Source organism: Gavia stellata, chromosome 8 (assembly GCF_030936135.1).
Source record: "Gavia stellata isolate bGavSte3 chromosome 8, bGavSte3.hap2, whole genome shotgun sequence".
Lineage (NCBI taxonomy): Eukaryota > Metazoa > Chordata > Aves > Gaviiformes > Gaviidae > Gavia > Gavia stellata.
The window spans coordinates 8,829,864-8,850,884 of NC_082601.1; the positions used below are offsets into that span (position 1 = coordinate 8,829,864).

The window sequence follows — 21,021 nt, forward strand, 5'->3', positions numbered from 1 at the left end:
GACTTGCCACTGCAAAGGCAGGGATACTCCCGCCTCGGTTTTGGTGGTTTCTTGCCCTGCTTGCCGAGGACGTTGTTGTAGGAACCACCACTGTAAGGAAGACCATTACTATATCCAAAGGAGCAGAAATAAGTTTTGCCTCTCCGCTCGAACTCACTGAAGTGGTCTGGCTCTTCAACAAGTTTCTGCAAGCATTTAGGCGACCTAAAAAAGAGTCAAGTAGAATTATGTAAGAATCAGTGAACACAGAAAAAAAAGCCCCCATAAAAATGCAGTTATATAAGGTCTGAAAGTAAAACAGAGGCAATGTGTAGAAAGTGTGTCATATCAACTAAATTGCCCTCAAGTAGAAATTGCCATTTATACATTAGATGACAAAGGCAGGGGATGCTGAAGTACAGAAAAAGCACATGCAGTCTCATAGCATCTATGGGTGTATGTGCTATCGGAGTGGCAGTTGGCTTCTGCGTGAAGTAAATCCCGCTTTGTGACTAGAAACAGATGTATCCCACTCTAGGCAATACCTCACCGCCTAATAGGAGTGATGCACCCGTGCACTAGTAACAGTGATTTGCAGCCATTTTCGTATCAAAGGTTAAGCTCTGCAATCCTGAGCTCCTCCAGGCAATGGCAAGAGTTGACTCGAGCAAGCCACACACTCACTGGATTAATATTTTTGCAAGGATGACCTGAATAGAGCCACCGGTCTGCAGGCTGAAGAGGCAGAACATTTACAGTCAGGTTTTATCTCGTGCAAGAAAGGGGTCTCAGCTAGGATAGAATTAGTTGCAGCGTCTGAGGCTCTGAAGAGGAAAGGTGAATGTATGCACTGGGCCAACAATTTGACTTTTATGCAAACTAGGAAGGTAAATTTATACAGATTAATAGTAATGAATCTGCTGTGATATACTTGGCATTGCAACTTTTTTCTTGAAGTAGCTGGGGAACTTAGCATATTACAGGTAAAAGAAATCACTAGATTTTGGTGGGGGTTTTTTGTGGCCAGTAGTTAAACTGTTGGTGTAAAATTTATAATACTTACCAGCACTGTAACTTCCATCTAAAAGGTCTGTTTACAGTGTTAAGTTCTGGGAACACAGAAAAATCCATTAATTTATCTTCTTAAGACTTTGCTCATATTTATTTTTTAAAAATAAATCTCTTTTTTAGTATTTTCAGGTTTTGTTCTTAAATCTTGTAGGCCCACTTGTAAGACCTAAGAAAAACTCTTGTCTTACTGGTTTGAGTCAGTTAATTCAAATCTGGTCCCAATACGTATCGCAACAATTCCAGCCTTTTTCTGTCATTTCCATATTTGTATCAACTCTTCCAGGGCTTCTGTGGGGTGCATGACAGTCGCCCTCATGGTAATTTGGGCTTGTTACAGATTTCTTTTATAAAGTGTGGCTAAAGCAAGGCAGAGAGGACGAGATGGTGCAGAAATACCAATTCCCTAAATTCGCCTCAGTCTAAGCAAGCCAGTCAGGGTAGGTGAGCATTTTCACTGCTGGACAGGGAGTACAGTCTTTAATTTCTTCATTGGTGTTGTCATCTAAAGCTGAACTTAAGTGTCGCTCTAGTGATTTTTATTTTTCATGATATGTGGCACTAGTCCCTGCACAAACTGAGGGGTTTTTTGTCTGGGTCCAGAAGAATGACCTTTTTTCCCCAAATGGGACAGAAAAGGTTATCGGGAGGGAGAGAAAGTTTCTGTATAAGGGAGGACAAAGTTTATGTAACAAGAGTATTGCTCAGTTGTGCTGCTTCCGTTAAATGCCCATTTATTGAAATGAATGCAATGCTCTTGGAGCTTGTACCGTGAAGTCGGTGCTGACCCTTGGAATGAGTCAGCTCAAGCAGTGCTTCAGATTGCCTTGTGTTAGAGTAAAAACTTACTGCGACAATGGAGCCCTGATCCATAACGGAAGCTCCACGGCACCGAGATAGCATGATATGGTACCGTTGTGTTGTCCAGTTCCGTCTGGGCAAAGACCGAACATATGTATATAGAAAGTAGTCTGCTGGAGATGAATAAAAGAGATATGGCAGAAACTGTTGGCCCGTTTCTGACCACAGAGTGCTTTGCAGGTAGACATGAAAACTAGTTGCAGCTCATCTGAGCAAGATTTGAACTTGTCAATATTCTTTGTGCCGTTAAGCCCCATTTGCTTTGTTGTTTGTTTTTTTTTCTCTTGGCACAGCATAATCACTCCCCTGTCTGCAACTTCTGTTCAAGATTTTTAAAAAATATTAAAACACAGTAAGGAAATAATGTTTTCCTATAGTAAACTTATGTAGCTTTGTGTAGATTCATACCGCTTGAGCTGGCAACTGTAATTCTTCCTTTCTTTCCCTTCCTACTCCAGTCTCATAAACTTTAATTCAGTTTTTGCTTTGTCAGGAATTTGATTTCTGTTTGTTTTGGCTCTGTGTCCATTGCATTGTGATAAGGCATCTTTTGATATTCTATGGGGTCTTTCATAATGAAGATCTCATGACATCGTTTTCCAAGTCTGGAACTGGTGATCAGACTTGCTTGCCTGTCCTGCGAGAGGAGACTGTCTAGACTGTGGGAATGATTGTGATGTTTGGATTGTGTTATTTCCATACCGCTTGGCGTGATGCACCCTGTAGTTATTCTGGAAACTAATAAAAGTACCAGGCCTGATACAGGACCTTACCTGGCTGTGAAGTGGCTTTCGCTCATTCTCCAAACTGTACTGATAAGTTGTGCTTTCTGCGCAGTACCCTGTTGTGTGACTTTAAATAACCAGCTGCTTAAAACCCCTGTTTACTATACTCATTAAGGGTCACAGTCTTTAACTTTGGTGTCCTGCAAGGCCGGTTACTACTTTTGCTACCTTCTTGCTTTATAACCTTGGAAAATACTTAATTTCTGGTCTAAATTGCTCATTTGTAAACCAGGCTTTAATCTGACTCTTCTACCGTTCATTGGATTGCCCATGTAGGTAGTGAGCTCTTTGGGGAAGAGGCAGGGTCTTACTGGGCATCTAAATAGTGCCAAGAGCCGTCTGGAGCCTGGGGTGCTGATGTGCCATGAATAATCACAGCTCGGCTACTTGGGATGAATACTGAGAGGGGATTTGGCTCAGTATGCGCAGTCCACACAACTGTCATTTTGTAATTACGTCTTTACGCTGCACATTTGTGATCGGCATCCATGGTGACACTGCTTATTTAGAAATTATTTCTGAGTGCCAGAGAAAAACTCTTATCTCTTGGGAACGTCCTGTTCCTGCTAGTATCTACTAACAAGTGCCCTGCAGCAGTGACTGGCCGAGTTTTCCCTGTAAGAAACTTTTTCCATGGCTGTCGCTAGAGGAGTGGGTCAGAATTCCCAGGTTGTTGTTGGAAATCTCGTGTTACGTACGATTTTCCTGTCATTGATAATGAACTACCTCAGAAGGGAAAGCTTGTGATGTAGGAGATATCATAGGAAAATACATGCCTTAAATGAGAAGCTGAAAAATAATTTCTGGACTTTGAGAGTTGTCTAAAAGCAGGTTTCCAGCGGTTATCTCTTCCATCAGTTGGTTGGGGAAACCTGTTCACAAACTGAAATATGCAGGAGGCGAGTGGAAGTTGGGGTGTGAAGAACGTGTGCAATCTAACGCATTTCAAAAGCAAGAGCTTTAGAAGGAACATAAACAGGTTAGCAGAAATATCCTTGTGAACCCCCAGAAAGCAACAATATCAGCTTCTGGAAATGTGTTTAATCTAACAGAGAAGGGAAGGAGAAACTTTTCTTAGCTTTGTTCTTTTCATGTAGCTACTGACTTAGATCTAGACACCCAGGCAGGAGCAGGACCAGCGGTATTCGATGGGGTTCATCCCCTACTCCCACAACAGCTGAAGAGTTGAACTAAACACTTGTGCACCCTGATTCCCATGAACCCAGCTCTGCTTGACTTTGCTTGCACGGTCAGTGCAGCTAGGGTGTTTCTTTTCAGCCCATTTGAGACAAAGATTGTTAATATTTCAGCTGTATTGAATTTGATACCAAACTTGATGTCTTGAGCGAGTGATAGGAAGTTGTTTGTTGTGCTAATATATTACAGCAGTCCACAGAAGCACTAGTGAAGAGGAAATTTCCTGTTCTACAGATGCACAGCAAAATTTCTTTCTTGCCAAAGCTTAAAGACTATGTAATTACAAAGAGTTTGCTAACCCACTCTTCATACTTCTTGTACACAGTGGACAGACAAATGGGGATGGCCATGATCCAGAAAGTCTCTAAAGCATTGCTGAGCTGTCCTGGTTTGAGGAGGTCACTCTCTTCCTTTTACAGAGCATCAGCCACTGTGAGAGACAAGAGAACCATGTGTGTGGAAGTGATGTGAAACCTTGGTGTGCTGGCCAAAATGTACCAAAAATTTAGAACGACTACCCTGACTCCTATTCTAGTGCTCTACACAGTAGAGAATGCACATGGAAAGTCCTGTGTGTTAATTATGTGATTATGTGTTTTATTGTCTGGGAACAGAACTTCTGCTCAGCCTAATAGCTGCAACGACTTCTCTTGGATTTTTTTCAACTAGTGCTGAAGGTGGGAGAGGCAGAAGAGAGGAGAGCTGCACTGTCTGGTTTTAGTAGTTGGTATTTTCTGTAGAAAAAGAAACATTTTCTTTTTTCTCTTCTTTAACACTTGTAATTGTCAACACTTGCTGTGAAGTTGAAAAAAAGCCAGATTTTTCTGGTTGTGTCTTAAATGAGACACATGTACGTGAACACATGCAATTAACAGATTAGAATAAACTATAGTTAGATACAATAGAACAGTTACACCCTATGTAAAAAGATAAACATGGAAATGAAGACCAGATAACTAAGTGTTAGAATTTTTATATCTGTTTTTGATATTCTGCTGTAGAAGTTATCTAGCCTACCATTGAAGATGCGCCAGCCAACAAAAAACCCCGCTGCATTTCCCTATTGCCTATAGCAGTGCCCGCAGTGCTAAAGGAGTGAATATCATAAAGAGGTACACTTGTCAGAAAACTGAAGCATTAGGACTCTGCAAGGAACAGCTGAGTAAATAGGGTATCTTTTTTTTTCAGTTACTTACCGACCATAAAATGGACTCTGCGAGGAAACACAGAAAAATTGTAATAAGATCTGACATGTTCATGAGCAATGCTGTAAAGAGCCTGGGAAAAAGAAATGCTGTATGGAAAGGTAGCTAGCAGCAAAGTAGTGATGCCAGAGGTGTCGAGTGTGTCAGGTGAGAAAGACAAATAGAAGTGTGTTTGTGAAAACTAAAATATTGGCATATCCCAGATCCATGGAGGTCTGGTAGCATTGCAAACCGTTCTGAGCCACTTCTCACTACCGGCATGGTTAAGGTCTACTTCTCCCATCCTTCCAATTTTTGTTTAGCCTTACATCTATTTCAGTTAACTTCTCGATATCCTATTTATTAGCAGGAAATACAAATGCATTCATGAAAGTCCAGAAAGTGAAGAAGCCCTAACTATGCCCAGCATCAGGGCAAGAAACTTATGCTACTCCTAGCTTGTGAGTAGATTCCAGAGCTCCCTGGAGCAACGAAGCAGAATTCCACTGGCTGATCCTTTAAAGCCAAATAAAACCCTTATAAGTGTGGTTTTTTTCTAATGCTTATCCTATGTGTGTCCTTCTGCCTAACTCCTATCTCACTAACACAGATCCAAGTGGGAAATGCTTGATTCAGCTGCATGCCCATTTGTTCTGTGAGCATTCAGTCCTTTAGAAAAGAAACCATTGATATCATCTAAAGAACACTTTGGTCACTTACAGGGGAGAAAACCCATTCGCCTTGCATGCAGGCACACAGGAATTGCAGATAAGGCCGAGTCATTTAGGACATCATTGTCTCCCTGCTGGGGGTTACTGTCACCACAGCAGAGTGGGTGAGGATTATGCTAGTGCTCTGTCTTCTGCTTCATTGCACAGCTCGCCGGGTTACTTCGGAGCACGTTTGGTGGTGGATTCAGTTAAACCATCTGCCTGGTACCCCATCCTGAGCCTCAAGCAACTCTCTGCTGACGTGAAAGTTTGGTGACCTCCAGCTAGTGATCAGGAGTGATCAGACCTGGGGGTGCTGGTTGACAGCCGGCTGAATACGAGCCAGCAGTGTGCCCAGGTGGCCAAGAAGGCCAATGGCATCCTGGCCTGTATCAGAAACAGTGTGGCCAGAAGGACTAGGGAAGGGATTGTATCTTTGTACTCAGCACTGGTGAGGCCTCACCTCGAATACTGTGTTTTATTTTGGGCCCCTCACTACAAGAAAGATGTTGACATGCTGGAGTGTGTCCAGAGGAGGGCAGCAAAGCTGGTGAGGGGTCTGGAGCACAAGTCTTCTGAGGAGCAGCTGAGGGAACTGGGATTGTTCAGTCTGGAGAAGAGGAGGCTGAGGGGAGACCTCATCGCTCTCTACAACTACCCGAAAGGGGGTTGCAGAGAGGTGGGTGTTGGTCTCTTCTCCCAAGTGACTAGCGACAGGACAAGAGGAAACAGCCTCCAGTTGCGCCAGGGGAGGTTTAGGCTGGATATTAGGAAAAATTTCTTTCCTGAGAGAGTGGTGAAGCATTGGAACAGGCTGCCCAGGGAAGTGGTGGAGTCGCCCTCCCTGGAGGTGTTCAAGGAACTTGTGGATGTGGCACTGCAGGACATGGTTTAGTGGGCATGGTGGTGTTGGGGTGATGGTTGGACTTGATGATCTTAAAGGTCTTTTCCAACCTTAATGATTCTGTGATTCTGTGACTGGGGCAGTGAACTCTTCTACCATTACAGCTGGGTCTAGAAGAAACCTTGTGGCTGGGCCCTCCTTGTCACTGGTACTCTGGGACTGTGTCCCTTCAATGCATACATTGGAAAGCAGAGGAATAAATACTGCAGATACCGTATTGCTTCATATGAATTCCGTAGGTTAAAAACATTACCAGGTATAAACAGAGTAGCTTGAATGACATGTCACCTTTCATTGTCTTTTTACCTGTCCTTTGTCTTCTTAGTCTCCTTTTCTACAGACTATGCTTTATATCTGGTGGGGCACTATGCCATTGCAGCAAGTTCCCTTAAATGGATAGGCATCAGTGTTTCAGAAATCAAAATCCAGCGTGTCCACAAACTCATGGCTTCTTTCTCCCACTCTGTCTAGACTTCACAGCCATTTGCAAGTATGCCAGAAATACTAGTTTGCAGTAATGTTTACATAGTGACTTATCAAAATATTGTTACCTGGTTAAAAGGAACTTGAATAAATCTTCTTAGTCTGAGCTGACCGCTGGCTGCCATAGTTCATGGGATTATCTGTTATAGACACTCCAAACAATGCAGACAAGATCTGTAAACTGTCTGCCTTTTAAAACCCCCTTTGAAAATATTTCTTAAATTTTTAAAGAGCATCAGCTGTAGGATTACACTGGTTTACAGAGCTCAAGGAATCTCTTCCCTCTTTCTTCTTCAAGTCTATGCCTAGGCTGGAATTTCATCCAGACTGACAGCAAATATCTATTACTTAACTGTAAAACAAAACCATGCTATATCAAAAATTGTGCAAATGTGGAAACCACCCTAAATCATACGGCCTAGAGGTCATCTCATGCACCTATGCAGTATACGGGTGTTTTGCAAGCATTGCTGTAGGTCACGAAGAGTCCAAAGAACATGTAATGCACTGAGAGAACTTCAGGCAAATCTTCTGGCCCTCACTGCAAGTCAAAGTAAGTTCTAAAGTCTTATGCTGTTAAACAGCAGAGACATATTTAGGCAGGGAAGATCATGAAAGATGTCCTAATAATTTGCTATGTTACCACCAAGAGGGGTAAAATTGTACCTAGAGCAGGTTTCTTCAGTGGAGTGCCATACTGCTAATATGCCCTTCTCCTGTGCACATGGTATTAGGGTTAGTTTGTGGTTTTGAGTTATGATTTTTTTAAAATGTTATCTCTGTTTGTTTGGAATGGTTGATTTGCTGCAGATCAACCCCCTTTATTAAAGAAAAATTCTTGAGAATTCTCTTCTGATCCAAGGTGGAATTTCTGATTACTAATGAAGGGCAACATCCCATGAGGTAAAGCATTTGAACCTGGATCCTTTTCTAAATCGCCTGGGTTCATTTGTTCCTCATCTTTGTTCTGTGAGTGGGGAGTTCAGTCCTATGGCCCATTTATTTAAATAAGTCCACCAGAGAGTGACTGAGAGACTTGCAGTCCGTCATCAGTAGAGCATTCAACTCTAAGGATGTAGCTCTTCAAGTCTGTGAACTCTTCAGATGTTTAAATGCAGGCTATAACTGTGTTACTACGTAATGTTTTGGTGTCACTTTTACTTATTCAAAGATTTAGTTTTGTTCTCATGAAAAAAACAAATTGCAAAACCGCAGTTGTATTTCTGTGATCGGGAGCTTTTATTTCACCAGACAGCCTTACCTCTGTGTTTCATACATTGCTACATTGATACCCCTTTAGGAAGTGTTCAAGAATTGCAGATCTGATAGAAAATTGTAGGTGAATCAAACAATTGATGCTTTGCTGGCCCAGGTGGGTTGGCTGTATTCTCTTGCAAGTTGTTGTCTACACACACTCTTTTGTGCTGTTTTATGGTTCAAATGCCATTATTATAAATTTTCTTGAATCAGACAAGTGGGAAACAGCTTGGGGATTTTTGCTTGTTTGCAACTGAATTAATAAAAGTTCATTGTAAACAAGTTACATTGGTTAGAAAGCTTTGTTTCTAATAAGAAGAGATTTTATATACCTGGCGTAAAAAACAAACACACACCTTTATGCTTGGTTAGACATCTTAATATAATGCAAGTCACCTTACCAAAAAAAAATGTGTAGCAAAGGGCTTGGAATTATAATTAGCCATTATAATCTACGATGTTTCAGGGAAAAAAATTTTTTACATTATATTACTTATTAATTCAGCTGTTTCTCATTTTGGTATTGACAGAGTCTTTTTCCTCACACTTCCGAATACTAGGTATTCATATGAATTATGTCTGTCTTAATATTGTTTCCAAGTTTTTATTTGATCTTGAAAAACATTTCATTATGTTTAATTTAGACAAATCAGATTTCTTTAATTACTGTCTGTAGAAGCTATTAGAAGCTGAATTACATTTGCAAATTCATTTTTTAAAAGCGTTATCATTTTAAGTTTAATAATTGTTAAAAAATCCATGATCTGACTATGTGGGACTTCCAAGCTCACTAAAAGCGTTCTCTCTACACCCCATCCCCCATAAGGAAATGTCTAAAACAGAAAAATTAATTATGCTAAGAACTGACGATCAATACAAGTCTTTGAAATTGGGCTATCAATTGTGAATTTGAATGAATAGCAATTGTTTTATTAGGGAGACAGGATTATCAAAATATGTATTGCTTGCCTTCATTCAACATTGAAAATACGATACAGAGATGACCATTAAGAAGTTGAGGGAATGGCAGCTACTGGGGATGCAGATGTTCCAGCTGCAGAAAGCAAGCCTGCACTTATACTGCTGCCATGGATTGCGTATAACCACTGTCTATAGGTGCATCTCCAGGAAAGGTGCTAGAAGAGGTACACATAGTTGACTCAAGTTTATTAGTATCTGGAAGACTATGAGTGGGGTTTTTTGGTATTTAATTTTTTTTTTAAAGGTGGCTCCAAATGGGTGTGGCCTGTCAGTGCGTGTTTCACAGAATTAAAGAGCTGTTGGGCAGTAAGAGCTCCCTTTCAGAGGGCTGGCCATACACCATAGCTGTTGAAAGCGATGGGCGGACAGTGGTGCTAGCCAGCTAGCTCTGTACTGAAAGGTTTTATGAATTATTTAATTTTTTTTTCTGTAAAATAAATGTTGTCACAACTCCAACTATATATACAGTACAGCTCATGTAATAGCCTGCCTAATTCAGATTAATTGTAGGCTTGCAATGATAAAGGAGCTTCAGCACAGCAGTTATTCTGTCGTACAGATGCAATTAAAACCATATCAGTGCGGTATAAATAATGCTAAATTAAGTTGCTGTCCTGCCACATGGTGGCAATTTTGAGCTAGTGCACAATGAAAGCTAGCGTCTTACTTTATTCAGGAGTAACTACACCAAGAAAGAGTTTCTAATTTACTTGAATTGCTCTGGAGCAGTGTTATCACCCAAGAATATAAAGTGTGTAAACTGCTGTCACTAAAATATCACTAATAATAATAAACCTTTCCTATCTTGCTATTCATCTTAGAGCCAAGCAAAGCTTGAAGTTTACATCTGGTAGTCACGGGATACATGTGCTAGTCTGATAGGAGGCCAAAGAAAGAGATGTATTACCATATTAAAATTTCATAGTGGAAAATAAATTATATGCTTCAAATTATTTACTTTAACTGTTTTCAAGGCAGTTTTAGAAAATGCTAATACAAATTATTTAGTGTCAGTTAGGTTTTCCTGGTTTATTTGGGCAGCCTGTCATTTTGGGAGCAGAATCCTGTTGTAAAGAACCATCATTTTTTCTTACTGGAATGAAAAAGCTAGAAGATACCAGCCTAAAATTAGGATACTGCTTTTTATACTATTTATATCTAGGTGTTGCAGAGCTTTAGTGGGAATAAGTTTAGGAAAAATGATTACATCATAAAATATTTGGTTAAAAAAGTAGAGGCCTAATATAAATCAAGGAAATTTCTTTTTTAGCCTCTGTGGTACAAATCTGTATCAGGTGAAAGGGTGATTCATTTTGATTACAAAGCAGCCACACAACTTTACCCTTAACTTTCTTATTTTGAAGAGATGTGGAAATAAAGCTACCTCTCCCTCCATGAATCCTCCAAGTGCTTAAGTTATTAATGTTTATACCTTGATGCTTCACTGTGCTTTAAAAACACCTATAACTTCATCCCTGGGAAAGCTTTGAGTGTTTAAGGGTATTTGTTGGTATTCCCAGTATAGCTGGAAACAGTAATGAGGAACAACAGCATATTAACTGCTAGTGTTGGAAAGCTCTGGTTTCAATAGCTGGCTAATTTAATAAAGTCTTGTTACAGTAAAATGATTCAGCTGTAAGCAGCCTGTAAAAATTATAATAAGCACAATAAGCAATGCACTTCTTTTTTCTCCACTCTTTGGGGTAGTGTTTTTTCATGCTGTCAAAGTCCACTACAAGGAACGCTGCAATGTTCTGCAAAGTCGTTTGTCAGTGCCTCGGTTTATTTTTGCAGAGAAGTATTGATTACAGAATGAGAAACATTTGGTTTAACAGCGATCGATGAGGAGCAAACAAAGGACACTCTGAAGTTTGACTCATTTTAATTTGAATGAAAATACAGTACCTGGTGCAATTTATGATGAGATAAAAAATGGTATCTGCTCTCTGTTCTTGTAATCACATTTCTTTCCTGTCATCTGTGAATGAAATAAGTTTAGACAGACAGCGGACTGTAGTATCTTGTGTGCTGGGTTTGGGACCAGGTTGCACAAGGGCAGTTTGGAGGGAGATCTCCCATCTCGCGTGGAGGGTGACAAGCAGGTCCCTCTGCCTCTGGAGGTGACCAGACCAAAGAGATTTCACCCACCCTCTGTGCAAGACAGATGAGGGTGAACCACCTCGGACTCCTTGACTGTTTTTTTTTTTTGCAGGACCCAAACACAAGCTCTCACAAAATATCTATAACATAGAGAACGCTTGTACTTGCCTTTAACCAATAGCTTGGGCCATGGGCAGCTGGGGCTCAGGTATACTCTGTGGCACTTGAATAAATACCATTTGATCACCATGTATTATGTTAGGGCAATTAAATATTCATTGCATTGGAAAAAATGAGTTACTTTGTTAAAGTAACCAACTGGGAGACCAAGTTGCAAATTCCAGTTTCTATTTCAATTAATATTTCATAATTAATTCTTGAAAAATGGAACTGTTTTACGATCCCTCTCTCATCCCTTATCCCAGGGATTTGTGTTTCATGGCTCCTGCCTGCAGCAGTCTTTCAAAAGTGGCATGCAAGGGTAATAAAGTAGTGTTTTTGAGTACTTTGAATATGCATATTTATTCATAACAGCATTGGCCATTGACTTGCTAGAAAAATTGATTTTCATTTTAATTTTTGAACTAATCAGTCCAGTTATACCTTGCTGTTCTTAAGAATTGCTCTTCATAAGACTCAAACATAAGCTAAAGAGAAAAAGGAGGGACCAGTTCCTATGCAGGTGTCGAGCTGGCTCCCTTAGAATAGCAAGACCCTGTATAGTATCCATGGCGTGTGTATACTGAATCCCTTTAATTTTACGCTTGCAATTATCTGTAGTTTTAAATCTTGATGCACAGCCACATTTTTGTTTAACATACAGATGACTAGATGATCTTTAAGGTCCCTTCCAACCCAAACCATTCTATGAGTCTATGATAACATTATTGATCAAAGGAGTAGTATGATTTTTTGTGAAAGAAAAATTAAAAAGTTAAAAATAAAATACTCTGGTGTGGTGGGTTGACCTTGGCTGGCTGCCACGCGCCCACCCAGCCGCTCTCTCACTCCCCCTCCTCAACAGGACCGGAGGAGAAAGTAAGATGAAAAAGCTCATGGGTCGAGATAAGGACACAGAGATCGTTTACCATTTACCCTCACAGGCAAAACAAACTCAGCTTGGGGAAGATTAGTTTAATTTATTGCCAATTAAAATAGATTTGGATGATGTAAAACAAAGACAAATTTAGAGCAGCACTTTCCAAAGTGCAGTTTGGGGAGTCTGACTCCCCAGCTTCCCCTGCTGCGCGGTGCAGGGGGATGGGGATGCAGGTCGAGGTCAGTCCGTGACAGTCCCTCTCTGCTGCACCTTCCTCCTCACATTTTCCCCCTGCTCTAGCGTGGGTCCTTCCACGGGTTGCAGTCCTTTGGGATAAAGGTGCTCCAGCATGGGCTCTCCACAGGCTGCAGTGCTTCAGGAAGTGTCCCCCATGGTCCCTCCATGGTCCGCGGGGAAACACCCACCCCAGCGCCAGGAGCGCCTCCTCCCTCTCCTCCTCCCCAGACCTGGGCACCCGCTGGGCTCTTTCTCACACTTTTTTCCTCACTCCTCACTGCCTCTGTGGCGTTTTGCCCTTTCTTAAACGCATTTCCCCAGAGGCACCACCAGTGTCGCTGATGGGCTCAGCTGTGCCCTGCGGTGGGGCTGTGGCGGAGCCGGCTGGAACCGGCTGGAACCGGCTGTGTCCGGCATGGGGCAGCCCTGACCTCTCCGCACAGAGGCCCCACAGTCCCCGGCTGCCAGAAACCACAGACACACAATACGTCTGACCCAGTGACATTAAGAAAAAGTAAGATTGTTAAGGTGACACATTATGGAGGTGTAGGGGAAAATGTTTTCTGGTGGAGAGGCAAGGAGGAATGAGCTGTCAACAAAGCAGTTTTAACACAGAGGGTGCAAGATCGTCAGCACTGAGGAGGGGAGTCAAGGAGGTCCAGCAAAAAGGGTGGGATGAGACGAGAGGGTTTGGAATAAGAAATCTGCTTGAGGTCCTCAAATCCTTGACCCTGGTGGAGAGAAGTCCCTGGGAAGGTATTGTCATGGAGTCAGTCCCGTCATTCAAACGAGACATCTGCTGATTTTATTTGCAATGGCAGGTAAAGGAGTTCAACTGCAAGTCCCTGACTTGGAAGGCTTGAGTGTTGTCCATGTCTAAATTTAAAGTTGACAGCAAGATAGCCCAGAAAGGAAAAACAGTAAGGCAGCAGCCACCCCGTTTTATCACTTCGGCGTTTGCTGCTCGCTGTCACAGCATCAGGGGCCATTCAAGAAAGGAGACGTTTGCAGTTTGGTAGAATGTGAAAGAACCAGGTCCTGACATTTGCGACGCATCCCAAGTGAATTAAAGGAGGCATAAATGGTTGAGCACCTCTTGGGAGATGCTCGTCACATCGCTGCACCAGGTCAGTCCTTAGACCGACAGCATGGCTATTAACCAGTAACTGAAAATAAGCATTGTCTCTTGGTCTCTTCATGGAGTGCTGACGAGCGGTTCAGATTTTTCTGTCAAATACATGCACTATTTTCAGTCTAGCCATAAATAGTTTTCATGCATTTTGTTTTGATCATGAGTACCTCAGATTGGATTCCTTCCTTAACTTTGAGAAGATGAGTTAATGTGTGGTACATGTCCCTGACTAGATGAGAAATGAAACATTTTGACACAAACGTTTCTACAGCTACACAAAAACGAAGTCGTTGAAGTGCAGAGGCTGGCTCATGAACATAATGAAAGCTAGGGAAGCTTGATTGCTGAAATGTTCATGAAAAAGTAATTGCAAACAGTATTTGTTCAAGTGTTAAAATATTCCAGTACTTGCACGAAAGTATTGGTGGAGTTTGCTAACCCTGTCTTTCACTCTAGTTCGTTCATATAAAATTTTTTCATATTTGGAATGTTATCAGAAATTTGACAAGCTGATGTGATGAAAGTCAGGCTATCTGCAGAGGCTGAAAAAGGGAAGCAAGAGTGAGGTAAGGGTTATACTTCTAAGAGGAGAAGGTTATAGCTGTGCTGCAGAAGGCAAAGAGAGGAAGCAGGGAAAAATAGTTTTAAGTAGAGCTCATGGAGGGAAGAAGCTGCAATTAAAGAGGAATTGGCAAGTGGGAACACGTATAACTTCATTGGAAGATGGCAGTGATTTTCCTGGTGTTAAAACATACTGATGCATTTCACATGATACTTTCTTTTTTTATTTAACCTTTTCTTCACATGGCACGCTGATTGTATCCCTTTCCAGTAAACTTATAGTCACTATAAAACCTTGAACCGTTACTGGCTAGTTCATTTCCTTTCACATGCCTTTATTTTGCACAGGAATAAAGTAGGGTTAGCACAGAGGAGCTTATAAAGGGGGTTATAACAACGCAAAATTTCTGGAGAATTCAAGGATATGTTATCTGCTTCCAGGAGACAAAAAAAAAATATCTCTCTGTTTAATCCTGGCCTTTCTGTACGTTAGGCTCACTTCTCTCTTCTGACACTTCATTATGGCTTTTCTGGGTTTGAATAAAAATGTAGTTCTCTTTTATTGTCGATAATAAGATCACTACGGCTGGGAGCTACTTTCTGTGTGTAGTATACATGAGTGTTTGTGTCCTGGAGACTGAAAACTTTCCAAGTGTGGGTGGTCTCTTACTCCTTTTCTCCGCCCACCTCTACAGTATTTAATGTCTGTGATCGGGCTGAAAGCAGATCTGCTTTCTGCCTGCAAGAAATGGCAGAAGTGCCTCAAGGTTGCCAGTAAATTCTTGTGAAGAAGCACATGAATGAAGGCTGATGGTGTTACTGTTGTACAGCTATCCTGTGGGCAGTCTTCTCCCCATTCATACAGGAGATTTTAGGTAGCTGGGAAGAGAACCCAAAATTTCAGGGCCATAGGTTTTACTTTTGTTTCTAGTCTTGTAGCCTTGTGACTTGTTCGTTGTTCATCCCTTACCCTGAAAGGAGCATAAGTTTTGTACAGCAACAGTATGTGCTCATGTAACTAATACTGTGTCATAATGCTTGCCCATGAGGTGGCTGAATTGGAACTGGGCATTTAACTCATTCCAGAAGTTCCTAATGTTTAGATATTTCATTCCTGTATCGTTATTGTTCTTGTAATGTGAATTTGTTGTTGGTTTATGGGTACTTCCCTTAAGGTAATTCCTAGGTCCTTTCTTCTTCTTAAAAACACCCAAACCCCATGTGGATGTGCTGATCTTTTCGTGTAGGACGGTAATACAGACTTCCCCACATGAATAGAAGGAGTAAATGGTAGCAACAGCATTCTCTGACCTATCAGCAAGAGGTAAATGAAACCTAGAAATAGCTTATACAGCTCTTTGACCTGTGGGGGAAAGTTTGGATTTGTGAATCTCTGCTGTATATTCAGTGCTTTACTAGAAAACGTGGGTTTGTGATCAGCAGCAGCATGGCCATGCATGTAGATAGGGCACACTCATTCTGCAGGGCAGTCAGTGGAGCTGTGTGCAACCTGCAAAACACCCTGGCAGTGACATGGATACTCATCTGCTTTCTGAAGTGCCACATTTTGTCTCTCCCCCGTGAAGATCTGGCTTTGTACTCAACGTAGAAATAAGGTTTATTTGAGGACCAGGGCATGGTCAGCGTAGTAGACATATAGACGTAGTTGCTGTATCAGAATAAAATCATTGTGGCAGTAATGACGCTGAATGAGTGTTGAAGGCATGGCTGAATCTCTGGTCTTCAGTTCATTATCATAGTTAAGCTGTTACTGCATCAGGTAGCTCAGACACAGCCTGGTGCTTTTTGAGTCAGCTTGGCCACTCCGGAGTTCACAGCAGTACCCGATTTTCCGTCAAGATGGCTTATCAGTTACTGTAGGGACAGTTTCATATTTGGTTTTAAGCCCAATTTCTGTAGACACCAGTATCTTCTGAAAGCTTGTCTTAAGCCCTGGGTGGTAACTATATATTTCTTTTATGTTATTTTCCTAGCTACTCTCTGGAAGCTCTGGAAGCTCTAGATGTCTCTTTAGCAGCAGTGAAAGGCATCTATAAGAGAAAATGCTAACAGTGTTCAGTAAGGGCCTCTGGAACAGTATAATTTTGAAGCTGGTGTTGATGGGATCTAAGCTGGAGAAATACTAACTGCTTTGAATATTCTTCCCGTACTATTAGCCTGAGTTAGCCTTCATGAGCCGTACTGTCTGTACTGAAGGTGTGTGCATCTCTTGCCTGGTGCTGAGCACTCTCTGCTCTTCTTAGCTTGGCAGAAAACAAGGATTACTCAGCACCTGGCAGAACATGGTTATGTAACAGTAAGGAGAGTAATTAGATAATTTAGTTAGAACAATGTGTAATTTGGTTTTTGTTTTGCAGTTTTCTATTTTCCAGATATTACATTTGACCAACTAGACAGAAGCCCTCTGTTCTCTGAGTAATTCCCCAAATTTTTTCAGAAGCATATAGATATTTCATTTAATCCTTTGCAGCCTCCCTTTGTGGCATCTGCTTATTTATCACTGTCTTTAAGATCCCTTTTCCACTTGGTAATGTTCATATTTTTGGTCCCTTGGTTACCGCTATTGTAAATTATTATCCAGTAAGATTTATAGCTGTGAGACTTGTACAAATAATCTGTCTCCCCCGTTTAATGGCTTAACACTAAGATACCTTTGTTATTTTCTAATGAAACTTTATGTATAATTTCTAGATAAACTTTTGCAGGTATGTCATGAAAATTTAGGTCAGCAATGGAACTACGTCAGACTGTCGGACAGGCTACAAATCACACTGCACCTTGGGCACAGAGATTTTTCAAAGCATATAGGTGGTGAACCCATTGTAGCTTTATAATGACTTAACCTTTTCTTAGACCACTGACATTGGAACCCCTTTGCTGATGGAGTATAATGTGGTACCACGTAAATTGCTTGGGTTTTTTAATTGATTTTTTATCTCATTTAAATGCACAAGGAAAAATTTAATTTCATTTCTGTGTAACAGGGTCACATGGAAAGGGCTGTATATATACTGTTTTAATTCCAATAGCACTTTTTATAACTTTTCGGTTCATTCCCCTGCTCCTCCTAAATTGCGTTTAGCTTCTTTTAAAATGGTGTTTTGAAATAATTTGGTACCCTTTTATATTACTTTCTTTCTTTTTAAGAAAACCAAAAAGATTAGGCCATGACCTACATAGATTTATCCAGGTAGCACTGTATGTTGTGTGGTGGGTTTTTTGGTCCTATGTTTTAAGAGTTAGCAACAACCATCTGTTATTTGCCTTTGAGAACTATTAGTAAAATTAATGACATTTTTATTTCTCTCATATTTGGTTGGTACTCACTTTTTAAAAACATATTCTTTGTCATAGTATTTCAGCAAATAGATTCAAATAGACTCTGTTCTACTGATAGGGAACCTTCTCTGAGCCAAAACAATAAAACCAGTGGCTGCAGAATCAGGTCCTTTTCTGCTCATGAGACTGAAGCATTAAGGGATGGGTGACAAGTTGTCCTCTTGACTTGTTTCATGCTTCCCATGTCTGCATTCAAGCAAGATAGATCACAGATCTCAAATACAATTTTTTACATTTATTTTGAGTGGAGGTGAAGAAAAAGAGCTTTGAAGGAAAGGGTGGGTGTTTGTTTTTAAATATGCTGACTTCAGTGAGGCTGAGCCAAGTAAGAGTAGCTCAACATGGTGGGGATATTCTGAAAGGTTTTCCATCTCTAGTTTGTTGTTCTATGTAACATTGCTATACAAAAAATGATGGGACTGGATAGTTAGGGTAATTATTTTGATTGTTTGATGATTTTTCCCAAATTAAATTTAAATTTTTTGCTAAAAATACGTTTTATGTGTAAAATTAATAAATAACTTCTTATGGTCTTTCAGCGTGAGAAGCTGATACACGAGTTGGAGGAAGAAAGACATTTAAGACTTGAGAGTGAAAAAAGATTACGCGAGGTGACGCTGGAGTCAGAGCGTAGCAGAGCTCAGATGCGTGGGCTGCAAGAACAGTTTTCCAGGTATGTTGCATGAGTAAACTGTTCAAAATATGGGAAGAACATACTTTGGTGCAAAAAGATTGATCAAACCTGTTGATAGCTTAAATGAATGGAATCTAAGGCAAAAACTGCTCTCTCTGAAATTCTGTAAACATAACAGGCTTTTGGGTAAATGATTGTCAGCATCCTGTAAAACTTAAAAGGCTTATACCATCATTCTATGTAATGGTGAAAATTTTAATTTCTAGAGATGTTGCATTTGTTAGAATTCCCAATAATTTTCTAAGTACAGGTCTTCACTTCTCAAAAAGTGCATGTCATTGATAAGTCAATATTTGGTTGCTTGTTTCCATTAACCAACAAGAACGGGTGTGATCCATCTGAATCAAGGGAAAAAAAGTGATGCCTTTTACCAGCTGAGTAATCATCCTGCTTGGACATGCTTCGAATCTTTTCCTGCATTGACAGGACCAGAGCTTTGTGCTAGAACAGAGCTCCACTTACAAGGGAACCATCTTAGGACTGGGATTTAAGGCAAACTATTCATTCATATGATGACAGTAAGGATTTGTTTTATTTATTGTTTTCATGATGCATGTTGAGATCTTGTACATCGAATAGAACTTTTTATTGTTTTTGTCACATGAACTGAAGCAAAACAATCAAAACAAAATCGAAAGAGACAATGGAATTTTATGTTGTGTATTTTCCATCAAGACTGAATATTAACTCATTCCCTCAGGGCCCTGAATCGTTGAAAAGTTCAAGTTCAGTTTAATATGGTGAAAACAAGCTGTGGGGTGGGTTTTTTCTTTGGTTATGTTTGTTGGGGTTTTTCGGGTTTTCTGTGTTGGGCATTTTTTGTGGTTTTTTTTTCTCAGTGTCTGCCATGCTGCTCCTCTGATCTGAGATTGGGTTTCTAGGCAACGCTGCAAAAGGCGTTAATAGCAATAATAAAATTTGTTCTGATCTGTTACTTTGGTTTTGGAAAACTTCCATCAGTCCTCTTCAGATTTTAAAAAACTATCAAAGTGTTCAGATAAGTCTGAAATTCTTTTACTGAAAATGCTAAGGATATTTCTTTTTTTAGTTTTTTGTTGTTCTTCTTGTTCTATGATCTTTGGTTTAAATTTTTACTTATTCTGATGAGTATTCTAACTCCCTGAATAATACACACAAAATAAATCCACCCTATGAGTATTCTTGGTTAGAATATTTTGCTCTATTACATATTGATCTTTGTTTATGGAAGAATTTCCTGAGGCTCTGAATTTAGAACAGTATTATTGTTACAATAACTAGAAGCCTTTGAAATAAACTTTAAAGACGGTGCAACCCTGATTAAGAAAAAAAGAAAAGAAGAGGTGAGGGGAAACCAGTCTCCAGAGTAACACGCCCAGTAAGTTGGTAAGATTTTAACTGTTGCATATTCAGATCTTTTCAGGATAACCCTTCATTATTCCTGTGAAACTGTGGTAGTCTGATTCAGTTCTACAGTGTTTCTGAAAAGAATAACTATATTATTAGTTAGGATTTTTGAAGTCCATTGTCTTCAAATTAATCCATTCTTTTTCTTCCGTTACTATTTGCAGTCTGGCTTGCTCTGATCTATCAAGAAGCAGAGGGATGCAAGTTCTTTGGATTAAAGTTGTTTGTCTCTTTATTTTTATACCTCTCATTTAGATAAAGGTGAATGCCATCTAAATCAGTATTATGTTCTTTGTAAGGCTGTCTGCATGTTAGCTATACTGTTCGAAGGCAAACTTAAATATCACTTTTCATTGATGGCACCTGAGGTTGGCCCTGTTATTACCAATGATGAAAACTGCCATTGGCTTCATCAGGCTATGATTTTATTTTAGTGTACACCAGATGCTAGGAAGAGAATGCATCACTTAAATACTTCATTTGCTTTTAAAACATTATGTTTGTTAAGATGGAATATTAGAGATTATTTTTTCTTATGTTTGGTAGAATATTAAGATACTTGCTTACACAAACAGACTTTGTCCCTAAATGAGTGTATTTTTTCTTACCCTGCTTGAGCAAGTAATGAAACTAGCAACTGGATAATCTTGTGCTGCTTAGAGATTCTGTATTGTTTGAAGGATTTGAGACTTTTTTCTCAATTTAAGAACAATTAAATGCGACAAGACAGGTGGTGATGGGAGGAGATGGTAAAATCAAGAAACTTGGAAGTACTTTGGAAGAAGATGGCTAGAGAGTGATACCTTGGGCCCAAACGTTCTGTCTTTCAGATGCAGATAGACTAAAGTAAGAATATATATTATAGCATAAATATTTTGTCTGTGTAATTCCTGAACTGAGTGGATTTACATAGACATTCCTACATAAACATGCAGTGCAGTAGGTTAAACTCTGATTTGGAGGATGTTTCTTTGCATCTCAAAATATTTTCTCTGTGTCTTTGAAAGAATGAAACATGATAGTTCGTGGAAAGCTGGAAGTTGACCTTTGTAATCAGGGGAGGAAAGCTGCCTATTCCTATCTGAAATTGTGTGAAAACTTTA

At 40.2% G+C, this 21,021-nt stretch overlaps 1 protein-coding gene across 1 annotated transcript in view; it reads left to right on the plus strand.

Annotated features, from left to right (window-relative positions):
- Window positions 1-21,021, plus strand: part of NCKAP5 (NCK associated protein 5) — a 382,667-nt gene that overhangs the window by 162,164 nt on the left and 199,482 nt on the right. Inside the window, exon 4 of the mRNA XM_059820618.1 lies at window positions 18,378-18,511. Within this exon, the coding sequence (XP_059676601.1) occupies window positions 18,378-18,511 (134 nt within the window). The remainder of the gene's footprint in view (window positions 1-18,377; window positions 18,512-21,021) is intronic.